This window comes from Triticum aestivum, chromosome 5B (genome assembly GCF_018294505.1).
Source record: "Triticum aestivum cultivar Chinese Spring chromosome 5B, IWGSC CS RefSeq v2.1, whole genome shotgun sequence".
NCBI classification, from domain to species: domain Eukaryota; kingdom Viridiplantae; phylum Streptophyta; class Magnoliopsida; order Poales; family Poaceae; genus Triticum; species Triticum aestivum.
In genome coordinates, this window is record NC_057807.1 from 695,174,321 (window position 1) to 695,193,265 (window position 18,945).

The 18,945-nt window shown below is 46.6% G+C and overlaps 3 protein-coding genes across 3 annotated transcripts; 2 read left to right on the forward strand and 1 right to left on the reverse strand.

Moving 5' to 3' along the window:
* The first annotated feature begins 1,270 nt into the window (after positions 1–1,270).
* LOC123114314 (4-formylbenzenesulfonate dehydrogenase TsaC1/TsaC2) lies at positions 1,271–2,672 on the forward strand. The gene is made up of 4 exons (XM_044535748.1): positions 1,271–1,432; positions 1,524–1,732; positions 1,946–2,175; positions 2,265–2,672. Exons 1-4 carry the CDS (start codon positions 1,326–1,328, stop codon positions 2,541–2,543), a joined length of 825 nt encoding a protein of 274 aa, XP_044391683.1. The 5' UTR covers positions 1,271–1,325; the 3' UTR covers positions 2,544–2,672.
* Positions 2,673–2,779: 107 nt separating this feature from the next.
* On the reverse strand, positions 2,780–6,861 carry LOC123114313 (S-adenosylmethionine carrier 1, chloroplastic/mitochondrial). Its single transcript, XM_044535746.1, has 11 exons — positions 6,603–6,861; positions 5,768–5,850; positions 5,233–5,309; positions 4,934–5,024; positions 4,668–4,721; positions 4,496–4,591; positions 4,182–4,271; positions 3,747–3,798; positions 3,546–3,607; positions 3,372–3,452; positions 2,780–3,149 (listed from the first exon to the last, which is right to left on the reverse strand). Exons 1-11 carry the CDS (start codon positions 6,658–6,660, stop codon positions 3,021–3,023), a joined length of 873 nt encoding a protein of 290 aa, XP_044391681.1. The 5' UTR covers positions 6,661–6,861; the 3' UTR covers positions 2,780–3,020.
* Positions 6,862–16,415: 9,554 nt separating this feature from the next.
* LOC123114315 (uncharacterized protein At4g15970) lies at positions 16,416–18,420 on the forward strand. The gene is made up of 2 exons (XM_044535749.1): positions 16,416–17,015; positions 17,377–18,420. The coding sequence occupies exons 1-2, from the start codon at positions 16,659–16,661 to the stop codon at positions 18,256–18,258; spliced, it is 1,239 nt and encodes a 412-aa protein (XP_044391684.1). The 5' UTR covers positions 16,416–16,658; the 3' UTR covers positions 18,259–18,420.
* The last annotated feature ends 525 nt before the right edge of the window (positions 18,421–18,945 follow it).

Consider the following 18,945-nt stretch of genomic DNA (forward strand, 5'->3'; position numbering starts at 1 on the left):
TATATAGAGAATACTAAAAGCTAACCTTGACTCTCATGACTGCCTTTCATTTTCCAATCCATGCCGCCGCCACCTCAATGGATGTGTTTAGATCGTGCCTGCTTCGCCAAAGGACGAGGAGAAGATTGCCGCCGGCATTACCGCCTCATCGAATTGGAGAAGAGATGAAAACGTTGAGGCATATATTCGCATGTTCGGTCATAGAAGAGGGAGACAGTCGCCGTATAAGAAAGATGATAGAAAGGGGGAGCCAGTGGCGGGCATGACAACAAGCTATAGAGGACAAGTGGCATGTGGAAAACGGTTCGTTCACGAGGTGACGAGGACACCGTGAATTTTTGAAAATGATAAGTACCAAACGTTCGGTACGGGCACATGGCAACCCGCCCTAACGTTTTTCATGGCAACTTTAGGCCCCGTTCGGAAGTTCTTTGGCTTCCCAAACTGGCCAGCTTCTCGACCTGCCAGCCAAGCCAGCTTCACACGGGAGCGGCAAACCGTTCGGCGGCAGCGGCAACCTCTGCTCCGTCAGCATGGGCCAGAGAGGAGAGGCACGGGCTTGTCTGATACTGGAGGCGTGAGGTCACTGATTTGCCCAGGCGTGTTTTATCTAATCGAAACGGTACGCAAGTCACTTCAGAATGGCATTCTAGTGTAAATTCATTCAACTCATTCTTCGTCGTTTGGAGGAGCTACACTTTCGTTGCTCCACGAAATTGCATTGCGGGAGGGCTGGGCTTCCCAACGCTGGCTTTGCGGAGCTGAGCCGTTCGGCATTGCTCCACACACGGAGCTGGTGAAGCGTGAAGCCAGAGAGGATCTGAACGGGCCATAAGTTGACGAGAGGATGGCAAGTTAGGGGGAAGTTCCTGAAGCACGCAAGTTATCATGCCTGCCTGGCAATTAATGTTGTCATCCTCACGTCAATAAACTTGCCTTCGAAAGCCGTTCGGAGCCTGCATGCAATGGGGTAGCTAAAAGTAAACTGAAGGGTGTGCACACTTAGGAAAATTCTACTTAATTCAAGTGCCATACAACATTTGACAACCAAAAAGCACACACTCGAAATCTGCAAAGTATAACATGATAAAGAAAAAATTTCTCAGAATTCTAGCTACGCCACTGCTGGCACGTGCTCGTACCGTACGTTTGGTACTTATATGAGATTCTTAATTTTTTTTTAACGCCAACGTGTATGGCGTGGCCCAGCATTGCAGATGATGACTGGGTAAATTTTGTCTTGTTATAACTCTCACGTGGCACGCACGCAGCAAGGCGACGACGCACTTGACACGCTGCTGCCGGGAAGAAGAAGGGGAAGGGGGATGGCTGCCGACGCAGCCTACGCGAAGCGGGTGCTGCTCGCCTGCAACGGCGGCGCCGACGCCGTCTCGCGGGGGCTCGCCGTCGGCCTCGCCAGGCACGGATGCAGGTACTCCCTCTCACCTCGCCGCCGTTCCCCTTCTCCTCCCCTCTTCTTCTTCCTGTTGCTCGGTTCTGAATCTACGCGCGCGCGCGTACAGGCTGGTCCTGGTTGGCGACGAGGGCGCCCTGGCCGCGACGGCGGAGGAGGCGCGGCGCTGTGCAGGTGGTGGAGAGGGTGCCGTCGCGGTGGTGGGGCTCGACTTCGCGGTCTGCGACGAGGCGGCCGTCGGCGCCGCGGTGGACGCGGCGTGGCGCTGCTTCGGGGACGGCGGGCTCCACGCCTTGGTCAACTGTTGCTCCTACGAGGGTATGCACATACTACTGACAGATACTGTGATACACATGCCCAATTTTCAGTCTGACTGAATTATACACACGCCCAAGCCCAGCTGATCACTATCATCCTAATTGAGCTTCAGAACTTCAGATCTTCTCTCACTCTTCTAGTCAGCTTATATTCCACTAATTTCATCCGTGGACCTCTTCCAACCATGAAATGTGTGATTGACTGTATGAGCAGGGGAAGTGCAAGACTGCCTCAGCGTAACTGAAGATGAGTACAACAAGACCATGAAAGTCAATGTAATCACACCTTGGCTCCTGATAAAGGCCACGGCGATGCGGTTCCGGGATGCGCAGTCGGGCGGCTCCGTGGTGTGCTTGACCCAGATCATCGGCGCCGAGAGAGGATTGTATCCGGGGGCGGCGGCATACGGCACAAGTTTGGGCGCCGTTCACCAGCTCGTCAGAGTAAGCCTTCCTTCCTGTTGTCCAAGAATCCTGGATGCTCGTAGAAATCCTGAATGCCTACATTGCCATGATGTTCTTTGTGTTTTCAGCTGTCGGCCATGGAGCTCGGCAAGCACAAGATCAGGGTGAACGCCGTCTGCCGCGGCCTGCACCTGGGGGACAAGTTCCCCGTCTCTGTTGGGGAAGAGAAGGCCGAGAAGGCGACCGGGGAGGTGATGCCGCTGCGGCGGTGGCTGGACCCGGACAAGGACCTGGCGTCCACTGTGCTGTACCTGGTCGGCGACGACTCCCGCTTCATGACGGGCACCACCATCTACGTCGACGGCGCGCAGTCCATCGTGCGCCCTCGCATGCGCTCCTTCCTGTAGGTAGGTTTGTCATGCCTGTCCTGGGACTGGTTGGCCATGTCTGGATTTCCACTTTCCATCAGGATGACTCCTGATATGTTGTTGTTGAATAACAGTGGTTTGTGCAAAGAGCGCAAGTGTGATAATTAAGCAGTCTCTGTGAATGCAATAATTAATGGTAGAGTAAAGATCAAAATTGACAAAGAATACCCAGAAGCAACATGAGGGGCAGAGCAGGCCCCTCTTCAGATTAGAAGTTTTTGAAGAACAATCTGCTAAACTTTATTAAAGGAGAGTAATGTTTACAGGGACTCATAAAGGATCATAACCATCGCCGACGTCAAAACAGACTCTTGAAACTGATTGTATGCCTTATAGTTCTGGAACGAGAAATGCAAAGCCCACCACATAAACTTGGAGCAAAACTTCAGGTTTAAGGAACGGGTAATGGTGTAGAGTGAGTCAGCATAGGATGCACAGTTGGTTTGGTCGGTTGGTTCACTCGTCCTTCTCCGCCAGCGCAGCCTTGCGGCTGCTCCGCTCAGCGAGCACCGACTTGGTCTTCTCCAGCACGCCGAAGAAGATGGACCCACCGATGCCGATCCACAGAACTCGCGGCTCGATGCCCTGCAAGCATCGTCAAAATCATGAGAAGCATTGTGCTTAGCATTAGATTATCCAATAGAGTATTTTTAAAGAGTTTAAACTGCTTTTCTCTCACACACAAATAAAAGCTACTCCCTCCGTCCCAAAATAAGTGTCTTGAGCTTAGTACAAATTTGTACTAGAGCTAGTACAAAGTTGAGACACTTATTTTGGGACGGAGGGAGTATATCAGTGGTTCTATACCTTCAAGAATGCCCCTGGGCCTTCCTCTCTCAAGATCGTCTTAGCACAGCTTACGATTCCGGAGTATTGCTTCGTTTGCCCCTGCAATGGAAGTTGGAACAAGTGGGTCAGTACTAAATTATGTAAAAGCGGATTTTGCTGTGGAATGTTCCATTTAAAGGGGGGAGGATCCACCTGAATCATCAACCTTGTCTTCAGAACATCGAGGGGGGTCGTTATAGCGCCAGTAATCGCACCTAGCAGAAATGAGGTACAGGATATAAAGTAGTAGTCTTAGGCCAATAGGGGGATATAAAAGCAGGAAAAGTGGGAAAGCAAATACAATAAGTGTTAAGAATGTAAGTTCAAATTTTTTGGGGGGAAATTTGGTTTTACCGGCAAAAGCACCAATTAGTGCATTCTCTGGATCCTTCAGCTCCCTCTTTGCCTGAATGGGTCCATGATAATTTCAGTTAAAGATAAAGTTGGAGAACAGTTAACAGAAATTACTGCTCCACGGGGCACTAATAGGATTTGATGGAAACAGAAAGCAGAGACACATTTTGCATAACTGAGTCACTGGCATCAGGATGTGTCAGCAATGCAATGTTACGACGAAACAATCATGTCCCCAAATCTATGACATGCTATTGAACTGAACAACATTCATCAAGGTACAAAATCTATGTAGGTGTGAGTTCTCAATCCCATATCAAGAATTCAAGACTGTAAGTGTTCTGAAGCATAGAAACAAGAGCATGTGTGTTCATGGAAGTAGCTAAGAATGAATAATAGGTATAGTTAGTATATCCGCAGTGATGGACTAAGTACCATAAGCTTGTAACCAATTCGAAGTTGCTCATATATGCAGAATTGAATGGCATCAAACGGAAGATCTCGAAGTAAAAATGAACCATAACCCTGCAAACAAAAATAAACTAGTGTTAGAATGGATAAGATGATGATGTGTATAATGTGACCGCATTTTCTTAACAATCAAATTAATAATTGTCCATATATATTTTAGGGAAAATCAATGGATTTGAATCATTATATTTCTCCTGATATATGAAATAGCAAGGAAAACTTAGATCTAATATCGGTCAACAGATTGTTCACAAACTAAGAGCTCAGAAGATACATACAGCAAAAAGACCTCTAAATCCTTCCTTGGCAACTATGAGACGAACAGCATCAGGCGCAGTCCTGAATTGACCAGTTTGCATCCTTTGTTTGACCACCTGAACGCAAAGCAATCAATTTTTGATGGCAAACAACATTTAGTGAACAGGGAATAGAAAAGAAAAAGATACTGACCTCTGTGGGAACACGAATGAGAGAAGCACCCAACCCTCCAACAGCACCTGCAGTCTGTAGCATCCTCATTCAGAAAAAAAGGCTGGCATAAACCAACATGCTTAAGGGAGTAAGAATGCATAAACACAGTGTAAAATAACATTATTTAGGCTTAAGCGTTATAAGGGCCGTAGACAAGCTTGCTAGTGTAAACATGACAAAGTAAAAAAGAGTGTCCCTCGCTGTAAGCAATCAGCTAGTCCAACATAACGTGTGTATGGACTTACAAGATGAGCAACAGCACTCAAATTTTCAGGAAACATGTCCAGTAGCTTCCGTTTAGTTGGCTCATATATTCCCACAAACAGAGCAGAAGCCCTGCAATAATTTACAAAGTAGCTCAGGAAAATCACAACAGCATATACTGGAGGCAATTTTGGGAGCCATTTCATTTCATGGTATGTAAGCAGAAGTGGAGCCATGAACAATGGATAGGCACATTTTATGAGAAGTTGTGATGCAACGGAGATGCAATGTGAAGATAATGCATGTACTTGTATAACTGTTTAACATGTTGTGGACTCACGGGAGAACACCGACAAGATTTCCACCTAGTCCGGAATACAGGCCTTTCCATTGGATTTGACTTCCAGCTCGAGCAGCCTGCAGTTTTTAAAGAAAAAAAAATCAAGTCAGACAAAATGTGCATGCTGGAATTGTGCATTGCCTGTAAGCCATGAACATTTAAAAGAATAAGATTTCTCAGAGCAAACTCTAGTAGATAGTAAACAGGGAAAAGTGATACTGTCATACTATAAATGAAAGGCGTAATTTTATTTGTCAGTGAAAAATTAGAAGTAGGCATAAAAATACTGTGGCCTGTCCACATTGGGAACTTAGATTTACGTCGGGTTCAGACATGGCCTGCGGTGCAGGCACTGTCAGACATTGGCATCCTTAAGCAAGTAGCCATGTAAATGTTGGGCATCAATATAAGGTAGCGTGCTGCTTGGGAGCAGGTTCTGGGGTCTAATTGACCGGCCATTGCAAACAAAAAAAAATGGAGGACTGAACTGCACATCTTCAGACAGTAAAAAGTGGGTACTGCATAAGTGGTTCACCTGAAGCCTGGTCTTGATGGTGTCGATGGGGTACAGAGCCGTTTCAACCACGACCCCGGCAGCTCCTCCGGCTATGACGCCCTCTGCAAGGGAGCAGACGAAAACAGTAGACAGAATCAGTTTCCTTGGTCTCTGACTGACCACAGGTCAGGATGCAGGCGGAAACGGACGTCCTTGAGCCTGCTTCGTCCGCGCTGCAAAAACCACCTAAATGGCATCCGCAAAAACGAAGTGGCTTGGCTGACTTGTCCTTCCTAGCCTGCTAACAGGAGGGGATTTGAACTAAGCAAGCCAGCCGATAGGGTACGCCGCTGTTGGCCAGTGTGAATTATGCGTGTTTTGAGAGAGAAAGATGATGTTCCTGTCGCTTGCTCTATTAGCAAAAGCTGAGTGTGATTTCGAGGAAGAAGATTGAATAGGTCAGAGGACACTGAATATTTTCGTGCCAATTAGATGCACCTCTGAAGTTGCAATTAGGAGGTTCTGAAGCTCTGCTTGCTTTCTTGATGGGGAACTGCGGACATGCTTGTGGCCCTAAGAAAGATGCTCGACAAAGCATGCTTCTGGCCCTAACAAGCAACACCTACCAGTCCTATCCTACCTGAGATTGAGACTGGACACATGATGGTTTTATAAGACCCAACTCTGAACCGTATGTGCAAAGCAATCAGTAGTAGTATGCAATTGCAAAGCTAGCTAGCTAGCTAGCTAGTGTGCTGAACTATCAGTAAGGTTGCAGAAGGCGAAAGTGGACCACTAGTAAAGTAATCCACGGATGGAGATGGAGAATAAGGGAGAGAGAGAGAGAGAGAGGCGGAGGAGGAGGAGGACGCACCGCAGAGGATCTGGAGGAAATTGAAGGGCTTGTCTTCCCCGCCCCCGCTGGCGCCCATGCCTGCCCGCCCGCCGCCGAGAAGACAACCGAACGCCGCCGCCCTGCCTCTGCGCGCGAGGCCTGGAGGGGAACGGAAGCTTGAGCCGCAGGCAGGGGAGGAGGTGGGCGCCTGAGAGGAAGAGGAGGGGGACAAGGGTGGATTGGGGAGGAAGAAGGAAGGGTTTTCCTTTGGGGATTGGATTGGGTTGGGTCCGGATGGATGAGCGGCTGGGCCTGTATCCATTAGCAGGCCCTCTTTCTCTCTTCCATTACCTCACCTATTTTTGTTTGTTCTATTCTAAAAAAAATAAATCCAAAAAATATTTAATGGTTCTTATAGTATTATCCAAATTTGCTTGATAATAATCAAGAAAAAAAATCATAATACACAAGAAAATATGCATGGAACTGAACGTTATGATTTTAAAAAACAATTCTTCATCTCTAATTTTAAAAAAATGTTCCCACATAATAAGGAAAATGAATGCACTCATACATTTGAACATATAAGCTCATACATTTGAGAAGAGTGTCTCTTGTGTGCCACAAAATATGTTCATGTGGATTCAAGTATTTTCTACAAACTAAATGAAAAGAAGAAAATAGCATGCGAAATTAAAATTGAACAGAGAAGGGCAAGAAATAGATTAAAAAAACATGTTGTCGGGACCAGCCTAGTGGACAACATTCACGTGTCGTGTATAGATTTTCTGTTTTTTTTTCTGACAAAGGACGATTTTTATTTACTCATATTGTAGCATCGAAGGATACAAACACAATGATCACACACCTTCATAATTATGATGCACAAAATAAACACTAATACACACCAAAGATCATGGCAGCAAAGAGCAAATTCATATGAAACCAAACATATATAGTCTATAAACAATGAACAATGAAAATAGTCTATAACAATGACCATCGGTGGTGCATGTTACCCGAGAATCAAACTCCCAAATGGGAATAGCTATATGTTGTTCCTATAGTCCATGATTTATATGTTGATCTCTGATGTGTGATGCAAAATCCTTTTTTAGGTTAAACACGCTCCACTTTATTAATTTGTAAAAATGTTCATACGGATACAATGAAGATCAGGAGGCTGAAGCAGCCATAAGTGACGACCTTCGGAAAGACCTAGAGCATATTTAGTGAAGCTATGCACCTCAAAAGTTAAAATACCTACTTTCGAAGATGAAAGAGTAAATCCAAGTTAAGCTAATCATCCCGGATGGATGAGTGGCTCGGGGCTGGGCCTGTATCCATTAGCAGCAGCCGACGACTCTCGTCGTCTTCGGAGCTTTGCGGACACCAGGCCCACTCGTCGTCTGGAATCTCTCTCAGAAAGAGATTACATGCCCATTACTCCGTATTTTTTTTGTCCTGAAAAATAAATCCAAAAATATTTAAAGATTCTTATAGTATTACATCCAAATTTGCTTGTTAATAATCAAGAAAAAAAATCATAATGCACAACAAAATAATAAGCATGGAACTGAATGTAAATGTTCATATATCCAAAAAAAAATCTTCATCTCTTATTTAAAATAAATGTTTGCACGTAAGGAAAACAAATGTATTCATATATTTGAAAATAATCTCATACATTTGAGCAGAGTTTCTCTTGCGTGCCACAATATATGTTCATGTAATTCAAGTAGTTTCCATAGATAAATGAAAAGAAGAAAATAACCTGGGAAAAAACATTAAACAGAAAAGGACTAGAAATAGTTTTAAAAAAATGAAACATGTTATCGGGATGGCCTAGCGGACAACGCTCACTTGCCGCGTACAGATTTGCTGCTGTTCTTCCTGATAAAGGACAATTTTTTTATTTACTCATACTGTAGGATGGGGGATATACACATAATGGTCACACACCTCACCTCTACATAATTAAAATGCACACAGCCAACACTAGCACACACTGAAGATCAAGCCAGCTAAGAGCAAAGTCACATGAAACCGTACATATGGCCGTGGATGGAGGAAAAAAAATTAAGCAATGAAATTAGTGATTGATGGTATATAATAATGAAGCAATGAAACCAGTGATTGACGATATATAACGATGACCATTGATTGCTTAAGGTGACATATAGGATTCATGGTGCATGTTATGCGAGAATCGAACTCCCAAATGGGTATAGCTGTAGGTTGTTCCTATAGTCCGTGATCTATATGTTGATCTCTGATGTGTGATGCAAGATCTTTTTTTTAGATTAAACGCGCTCCACTTTATTAATTAGTAACAATGTTCATACAGATACAATGAAAACCAGGAGGCTGAAGGAGGCATAAGTGGCGACCTCTGGAAAGACTCAGAGCGTATTTAGTAAGGCTATGCACCTCCAAGCTAGAATACCTACTTTCAACGATGAAAGAGTAAGATCCAAGTTAGCTGCCGCGGATGAAATCTCTTTGATGATGTACCATTCCTGATATCTTCCACCACATCTTTTCAGTTATACACGTTCACCACATGGGAAATATTGAGATCAGTAGCCAAGGCCAAAGCCTCCTAACATGCAATAGCTCCTTAATTCTAAAATTCTTGATGGAATAAAAAAAACTGTTCTTGAATGTTTAAAAACTTCTTGCAAATTTAAAAAATGTTCATGCTTTATAAAATACGTTTGCAAATTTTCAAAATGCTCCTTGATTTCAAGAATTATTCATGAACTATAAAAGGTTCTCATGAATTTTGAAAGGTCATGAATTCTAAAAAGGAATAAAAATGACTAGAAAAATAAAAATAAAAGTGGAAGAAAAAATAATTCGAAAAGAACCAAAAACAGAGAAGAAAAAGAAATAATCGCCTTACAGTTTTGCCTAAATCTGAGAATGGTTTTTACCTAAACCGGGTGTTTTGGGTCAGTTTTGCCTTATAGTTTTGTTTTGGTTCGGGTGTAAACGGAACCAGTTTGATAACAGGTTGGTTTAACTCAGTTTGTTGCACGAAACAATTGGTATGGTCAGGCACGGGCACGAACAGGTCCGATTCCACCTTAGTTAAACCTACGGTTCTCACCCAGTTGGGAAACTGACTCGTAGGCATACAGCATACTGCCTCTGTCCCCGCATGCCAGCCCTGCATCTGCGACCGCCGCTGGCTCTCGCGCGGCTCGCCTGCCAGCGATGACGCGCTGCGCGGCCTTTGGCTCGCTCTATTGCTTGTAGTCGTCGCTAGATGGTCCATAGATCTGGTTGAAATTTTCATGACCTCTTGTGTTCTCTATACTGCCATGATTGCTGAATAGATTGAAAAATTTTATTGAAAAAAAAAGAAGATAAAAAAGCTTTGGACACTGCTTTTTGGGAGCTTTGAGCATCTTTAAATATGAATCGCTATGCAAATCCGAAGGGAAGAAGAAAACAGAAACCAAATTGGATAGTAGTGGTATTCAGTTTGGATTGAATTGGTTGCCACCAACCCAGGTAGAGGACAGGCATCTGCGCGAACGTACATTTCTTCGTCCCGTGATTATCGATCCTCACCAGTCACAGTCAGGCAGTCATCACTCACCAGTTGTTTCCGTTACGACTGCCCAGAAGGGATGAAAGCTCACCATACCAGATGTTACCCTCACCTAGCGCTGCCGCACTCATCTCCTCATTTAATTATGAACAAGCATGGAGATATATTCATATATACTACGAAATTTTGTTCTTGTATATATGCATGACGCATCCATGGCAAGACTGATCAATTATCGATCGGCTAATTTCCTCGCTATTGCTACCAGCTGAGACTAATTCATGGGTTTTCAGCAACTGCTGGCGTCTGACGGAGAAACTCGTGTACACGTCGCCGTCGCGGGGGACTGATATGAGTACGTCACAACAGGTCCATCGATGTAAACAATTGATTAAGTACAGTGATGATACTGACTAACCAACCAAGTTCTTGTACTAGCATATGCGTGGAAGAGCTAGCGATCGCGCACCTAACAACAACAAGCTGATGGTGTTCAGAGCTGGAGTTTAGCTAGGCCGAGGGACGTTGGCGGTTGAATTAAGCCACGGATCTTCTCACATATAGTATACGCCATGATCAGATTGCTCTAATAACACATGAGCGATTTCACTCTCTCTGTCATTCAGATCAAGTGAGCATACATGCATGCATGTAAGTTTCTAGCCTCGTTAGGAGGTAGCTGAAGTGTGTTGAACCACTTAAGATCTCTTTAGCAGGTACGGTATTAGCTGCCAATCGGAGAAGAAACCGTACCACAGATCAGGCAACAAAATCGGTGGTAGATGAGCTACACCTAACGTGATGAGCTCTAGCTAGCATGCATGCACATGCACGTAGTATAGTACCGTGGCAAGTAGGCGAATGAGATTATGAGTTATGCATGCATGCGTGGCAGTACAGGACTACTAGAGGTACACACACTGTAATTCGAGGGCAGCTGCTAGACTGGCCCAGCAGTACATTAGTTCCCATGATGGAATCTCTGCAGACCCAGAAACAGAGGGACCGATCAATTATGAACGTGGCCAAAGCACTGTGACGCATTCACCCCCACGCTGCATGCCAAGCTTCCACACGCAAATTAATCCAAGGCGCCCGTCACACACGCACAAGGCATGGGGCATCCATTGACAGCTTTGTATGATTGGCCGACGGTGGGAATATGTCTCGGAAAATGCCAACACACACGGAACCGTGGATTATTCGTCGCTGTTACGAGCTGCATGGTCCCGTGATCGTCTGCATAATAATATGCTGTCATCACCACTGCGCCGTGCTTATGGATCATGGGTTATTTCAGCCGCGGTCAGGAAATCCGGCCCCTCAAAAGTCCGTGTACACGCCCTCAAGCGTTTGCTGACAGCGCCAGACACGTCTTATAGGTTTGCTCCCACGCCCGTGTTCCTCGTATATGAAACCCTATACAACTCATGCAACGCTACATGCATAACACGACCAAGACGTTTAATTCATCCTCTATAGATGAATCATAGCTCATCGCCGGACAAAAGGATCAAAGTTCATCGACGGAGAATGCAGATTCATACTACAAACGATTGAAAACAAAAATAAAACATAGATAAACAAATAAGGACAGTTGAAATCACCATTTCCTAGCCGCCCCGTTCCCCTTGCAATCGCCCGCGCTGCTCTGCACCTCCGTGTACGCATCAGCGTGCGGCGGTGCATCGTCGTCGGAGCTGCAGTTGTCCGTCAGGTCGGAGTCGTCGGAGCACCATTGGCCTGTCAACCTCCACAGTAGGCGTTCCTGCTCCCTCTCATGTTGGGCTGCGTTTGCCTTGGCCGTCGCCCCCTTGGATGCCTCATGCTCCGACAACTTGATGGTCAGTCGGAGTGCCTTGGCACTATAGCACCGAAGCCGCCGCGCATCCGCCTCCGCCGTCGTGACTGAGTGGCGGAGGACTGACGCGAGGAGCGCGGCCTTGGGATCCATCTGTGCTCTCGGCGGGTTGCCCGTGCCTTAGATTCAGGCATCCTCGTCCGAGCCGTGCACGAGGACCAACCGGTGCCCGGGTACCCCTTCCGGAGCAGATTGAACCTGCTTTGGAGGCTGGCGTACCTAGACAGCCGAGGCGCGGAGCGGTCGGAGCAATGCGGCGGTCGGGACAATCCGACGACATCATCGACACTTTGTTGACGGGCGACGAGTGTTGTGGAATCGAAGCTGCCGCCGCCGCCTTGTTCGAGCAGCAACCACCTCCAAGCAATGGGGAGTGCGACCTCCTTCACATCGCCAGGTTCCGCTTCGAGTAACTGGCTCGACCACTCATTGGTGCCGTTTGATCTGCCACCGTAGCTGGCGTTGCTGACGTCGCTGGCCATCAATCAAAATCGGAGGGGACTTAGAGCAGAGTGGACGAAGAAAGGAGTGAAGTGGACTGACGGATTGACTTCAATCTAAGGTTCTTCGGATGGGGATATTTGTGGAGGCGAGGATGGGCTAGGCCAACATGGAGGACGTGCCCGGGCCGCCTATGTCCACCCTAAATTTGGGCTGAATATAAAAGGTACCGGACAGCCTGAGCGTTTAAGGTCAGTTTAAGGCACCTAGATGGGTCAGGCTTTTTGACTGATATGTGACCCGTCGGTCTGTCCGGACGTCCGAACGTTTTGACCGGTTTGAGATATCCGGTTATAGATGATCTAAGCAACATCATCCACGTCCTCTCACTGCAAAGGAAAGAGATATCAAAGTAGCATGCATACGCATGATTCATCAGTTAACAGAAGGTAGGTTTATATATGACCAACTATAACTTGCGAAAAGCATATTGCGCTGAGATAGTTCCAATCGATGAACGACGAGCCGTGGGACTCAGTCAACTCAACTTGCAAGCGGTGGCAAACGAACCTAACATGATTGATGAGCTAGCTAGCTTAGGACAGTATAGTGTGCACATGAATTCATTTATGAACTAATGATGCACGCGTGGGCCTATCAGAAGTACATTCACGAAGAAGATTCTCTGCAAGTTAACCATGCATGCATGCATGCATTCATTCAGTACTGTATGAATGTACTCCTAGATCGACAAATTGAACAACCCAGGCGTAAAGCACTGCACTCGGTCAGTTAGCACAGGTAGGATAGGAAGCTTCCATCTGTATGTGGACCGACTGAGCTCCGAAGCCCCAGTCCGTCCGTCCGTCGCTGGGACGTGGCCACCAACGCACAGCGCGCGTCGCCATCGGCACAACGCATCACAGACAGCTGACAAGTCTAACGCGTCGCGGAAAAAGGCCGATGTAAGTAGTTACCTACAGAGAAAAAGATTAGCTTGATGCATATGCTGCACACGATGCAGCAGCAGCAGTCGGTACATATGTACGTGGCCTCTCGTTCTTGATCCTCCATCAGGGTTGCTTAATCCAGCGTGGCTAGCTGGGCGTATCGCTTGTTGCAGCTGGGAGTTTTTTTATATATTGCAACTTGAGTGTGCCCTGCCGACATGGTTCTTTTCGACCATGCGTTGCACGGGCATGTATGTATGTCTGTACGTACGGTATGTACACCATATGTCAGCTTCAAACAACAAAGAAAGAAGAACATCAAGGCACTAGCTTTCGGTCCCATTCCTTGATAACGGCCCCTTGGTCTGGGCATATATCCCACACCACATTGGCTGGCTGCCTCGGCCGACCTCGACGCCGGGCCTTGTGTCACAAGCTAGTCGCTTTGGTTTGGTGCTGCTCCTTTTGTAGTACAAGAAAGTGTGTGCGTACGTCTGACTCACCGCTTTACCACACGACAACAATTTACAGCCAATGAAATTGGGAGGTTTGAAACTAAGGCACCGCAGGATCAGATTCACGGCTGATTGGCGGCCGTGCGTACCCTTGTAAGCCTGTGCACCCAGCGTGCTAGGTTCTCGTGCCTCCCGCCGGTGCTGCCGCCCGTCTATCTCGTCTAGGGTTTAGGGTTTAGGGTTTAGGGTTGTAGTGATTTTCAATTTCATGGTCATTTTGTAAACGATTGAAAAATAGCAAATATAATTTTTTCCTTTTCTGCTTTATTTTTTCTTCTATTTATTTCTGAATAATTTTTTCTTTTCTGCTATATTTATTTTCTTCTATTTATTTCTGAGTAGTTTTTTTATTTTGTTTTTTTCTTTTCAGCTATAGTTTTTCTTCTTTTCTGCTATTTTTTCTTTTCTGCAAAACTTGATGGTCAAAGTCTGGAGTTATAACTTAAAAAAAGAAATGTCGACGTGCAATTAGTTTTTGCCATAACAGAAGAAGTCCGGAGTTGTAATAAGTTATTAAAAATAAAAAAGAGGTGCAATGCTCGTTAATTTGCTTCAAGCCATTCGGAATAGTGTAAACTGCACTGCGCATAGCTCCATGCAGTCTACCGTATTCCTGAAGGCTTGAAGCTAAGCAACGTGAGCATTGAGCCTCTTCTTCATCGTCTCTGCACTCAGGGCTTATAAACCGCTCCTAGTCCCTCTCACTTCGCGAGGTGGGACTAAAAAACAGCTTGCCATAACCTCATTAGTACCGGTTCGTGGTACGAACCGGCACTAAATGGTGGTGGTGGGGCCATAGCCTGATCGCAGGCTGACACAGCCTCTTTAGTACCGGTTCGTGGCATGAACCGGCACTAAAGGTTCGCCACGAACCGGTGCTATTGATCGCCGCCACGAACCGACACTAGTGTACACATTAGTGCCGGCTGAAATTCCAACCGGCACTATTGTGCTTCACATTTGACCCTTTTTCTACTAGTGTCTCCTGGGGTCTTGGACCATGGAGGCGCAGTGGATCCTGGCCCTTGCCGGCGGGTGGGCTTTGTTTTTTTTTTAAGTTTTGTTAGGGTTTGTATCCTGCTCGGGTATGTGACACGATGGCGGCTCTTTCTAGATGGAATAAGATCCTCCTCGCCTAGCTCTCATTTCGGTGGTGTTTCTAACACCGTTCGAGGGCATGTGGTGGTTTGTCTCCGGCGGATCTCGTGGGATTCGATCGACGTTTGCCTTTGGTGGATCCACGTGGGATTCGGTCGACATTTGCCTATGGTGGATCCACGTGGATCCAGTCTTCTTTCGTTTGTGTTCACGTGTCTACAGGTTGGATTATTCCGATCTACGCTTCTCTTCATCGGTATCGGTTGTTGTTCTGGTGCGCTGGTCCTATAGGGCCTTAGCACGACGAATCCTCGACTGTCTACTACAATAAGGTTTGTCCAGCTCCAATGAGGGAGGGGCGATGACGGCAGCGCGCCTTTGGCTTGCTCCAGCCTAGATGTTTTATTATTATTATTTCTGGAGTTTTTTGTACTACCTTGACAGTTGATGAATAGATAGAGAGTTTTCCTCACAAAAAAGTCGGGAGGTTTGAGTTTCTTCAATCCAAAATTTTCTTGCTTATGTAGCTCTATTACTCACACACATATATTTTTTGAAGTAAAACCACACATGATTGTATATATAGTGCTACCTCGATAACAAAATATAAGACGTTTTTTGCACTCATATTTACTTACAGAGGTTACGACCATTCAACATAAATCTCAAAAGGATTAATGCACGGTGGAATGCATACATACATGATACTACATATGTATGTACAATGTGTGGAAATGTTTCTGTCAAGGAAATTAGCGTGCCAGCCGGGTTAATCACGGAGAAGGAACTGTTGGAGACGTATGCGTCAATACGTGTGGGCTGTATTAATGGAGCAGCTAGAGCAGAAGGCAGGGCACGGCAGACGACGGATGGGAGGTAGAGGATAGAACAGTGCGTGCAACGGAGACCTCACAGCTAATCCGGGCGCACACCTGGCCGTGCCGTGCCTAGCCGATTAAGATACAACATAACATACGTCGCCTTCACGCACGCTAGCAACCAAAAGCTGGCTCAAAAAGTTAGCCTCCCTAATTACACCGCACTCCATCGAAATAGTCTCGCTCGCCTCGGTCGATGCCGAGAGGTCAATCGTCGATCCGTCACCCACGCATGTCACCATGTGCGTGCGCCCGTCGCCCGCGCGCTCCCCCGCTCCGGCCGGCACAAACTCTAGTACACACAAAATGCCAACCTGATGAACTCTGCTATATGCCAGGCTCAGGCACACTACATTACATTATGATGATTCCATTGCTATTGTATTTTTCCTCATTTCTAATACTAAACGTACATATGGACAAGCTCTAGTTTCTTAAAATTTAATTATTCGTGTCCGATATATATGGTGCCAGATTAAGGTGCATGTTATGTTAGTAGTAGTAGTGATTGAATGGAAGAAATCTTGCTGAGCAGCCCGGCAGAGGCAACGACTCTAGCCGATTTTACGGCGCTAGCGGCTACCGCGTCGCCGTCGGTTTCGCAATACCAAGGGATCGCCGCCTATATCTAAGGGCCCGCAGCAACTCATACAATCCATTTAGTCCCTCCCTCCCTCGCTGGTAGCTAATCCCATCACCATATCATACACTCATCACTCATACACATACATGGGCTGAGTACATGATCAGTCGACTTCGACTCGATCGACCAGTTTGCTAGCGGGTGATCGATATGGGGAAGGTGGTCGTCGCGGAGGCCACGGCGCGGCAGGTGGCGTCCTTCGTCCTCGGCGCCGCCGCGGCGCTCACCGTCGTCATGCTCGTCCAGTACCGGGCGCCGGCCGCCGGGCTCAGCCGCGCCAGGACGCCGGGCCACTTCTCCGGCTTGAAGTTATCATCCGACGAACAGCACCACCGCCGTAACGGGACGGCAGCAGCGCGCGCCGTTGTGCATCATCGGGCGCCACCGGTCGCCGGCAGTGCTGCCCGAGACGACGATCGTCGCCGTCCGGCGAACGCCACAACAGTCACAAAGCCCAATTCTACCTCCACAAGTCATCTTCCCAGCACGCATCGCCATGAAGAAAAGGTCAGTTTGCGATCGAGTTTCTTACAAGTTAATCTGCTTTTTGCCCATGAGCAAATTCAGGGAGCTTTGGTTCAACCGCAATGCTACTTTCTTGCAGTAGCAGTTACCAAGTATAATTGACCAACCACTCACGCGTTGCCACGAATGGCCACTGAATTAAACAACCAAGATTCTCGGTTGATATATCTTGTCACGAGTCCATCAGTTACATATCTTTTTAATTCGTTGTGGAATTAATAGCGGCAAATTTGACCAAAAGCAGGCGCCTAAAAATAGTACTCAAAAAATGCTTTGATTTTTTTTTTTGCGTGGAGTACTCAAGAAAATGCTGATGGATCATACTATATGCATGCCATGTCAGGGAGGGAAGGAGGAGTCGGCGGAGTTCCGGGGGCTGGCGGCGGCGGTGGCACGCGCGGCGATGGACGACCGGACGGTGATCATCACGTGCGTGAACCAGGCGTGGGCGGCGCCGGGCTCCCTGCTGGACCTGTTCCTGGAGAGCTTCCGCATCGGCGACGGCACGGCGCGGCTCCTCCCACACGTGCTCGTCGTGGCCATGGACCCTGGCGCCCACGCGCGGTGCCTTGCCGTGCACCGGCACTGCTACCACTACACCATCCCGGGGCTCAACATCGACTTCGCCGCCCACAAGTACTTCCTCTCCAAGGACTACCTGGAGCTGGTGTGGAGCAAGCTGAAGCTGCAGCGCCGCATCCTGGAGCTTGGCTACGGCTTCCTCTTCACCGACGTCGACATCGTGTGGCTGCGCGACCCGTTCAAGCACGTGACGGCGTACGCCGACATGACGGTCTCCAGCGACGTCTACTTCGGCGACCCCGACAACCTGGGCAACTTCCCCAACACGGGGTTCTTCCACGTGAAGCCCAACGCGCGGACCATCGCCATGACGAAGCTGTGGCACGGCGGTAGGGACAAGTACCCCGGCGCCAACGAGCAGCCGGTGTTCAACATGATGAAGAAGCAGATGGTGGCGGAGCTCGGGCTCCGGGTGCAGTACCTCAACCCGGCCTACGTCGGCGGGTTCTGCAGCTACGGGAAGGATTTGGGGAAGATCGTCACCATGCACGCGAATTGCTGCGTGGGGATTGGGAACAAGATTAGGGATTTGAAGGGCGTGCTGGGTGATTGGAGGAACTATACCAGGATGCCGCCCTGGGAGAGGCACCGGGCCAAGTGGACCGTGCCCGGCGCCTGCATCCGAGCCGAGAAACAAGTTTGATCCATCAATTTTGGTTGATGGATTTTGCAGTCGTCTGTTGCTTATAGAGTAGTTTAATTCTACATATATACTCCCTGTGGGGATGGAGAGATAGACTATAGAGTATTTGTTTGATATACCTGTAAAATGCTCTACAATGAAAACATATACTGTATCTACTTATTTCCTGGTTTTTCCTGTTTTACCACTTTCATTCTTATGTTTACATATAAATATGTCTGAACCAATACACCAAATTTCTAATTGAATGTATGCATGTTTTTTTTGTAAACACAAAACATCCTTCTAGACTAGGTATTTCTTTAGTTACATGAATATTCCTTAAAAGACGTGAATAAATTTTCAAAATTTGTGATCACTTTAATAAAATAGTTGAATAGTTTTTAAATTGACATGAGCGAATTTGTAAAAGCTACATGATGAATATTTACACAAAACATCCATTTAGAATAGTTACATGATGGATATTTCTTAAAAGACGTGAACAAATTTTCAAAATACGTGAACACTTGTTTTTTTGAAATACGTGAATAATTTCAAATTTGACATAAGAAAATTTGGAAAAGCTTGACTGCTTCTAAAATTAAAGTAATATTTTTTACAACATGTGAGCCCTTTTTAAATTATATGATTTAAAAAAATATGGTTAGACATTTTTCACCACATAAATGTTTTTTAAAGTAAGTT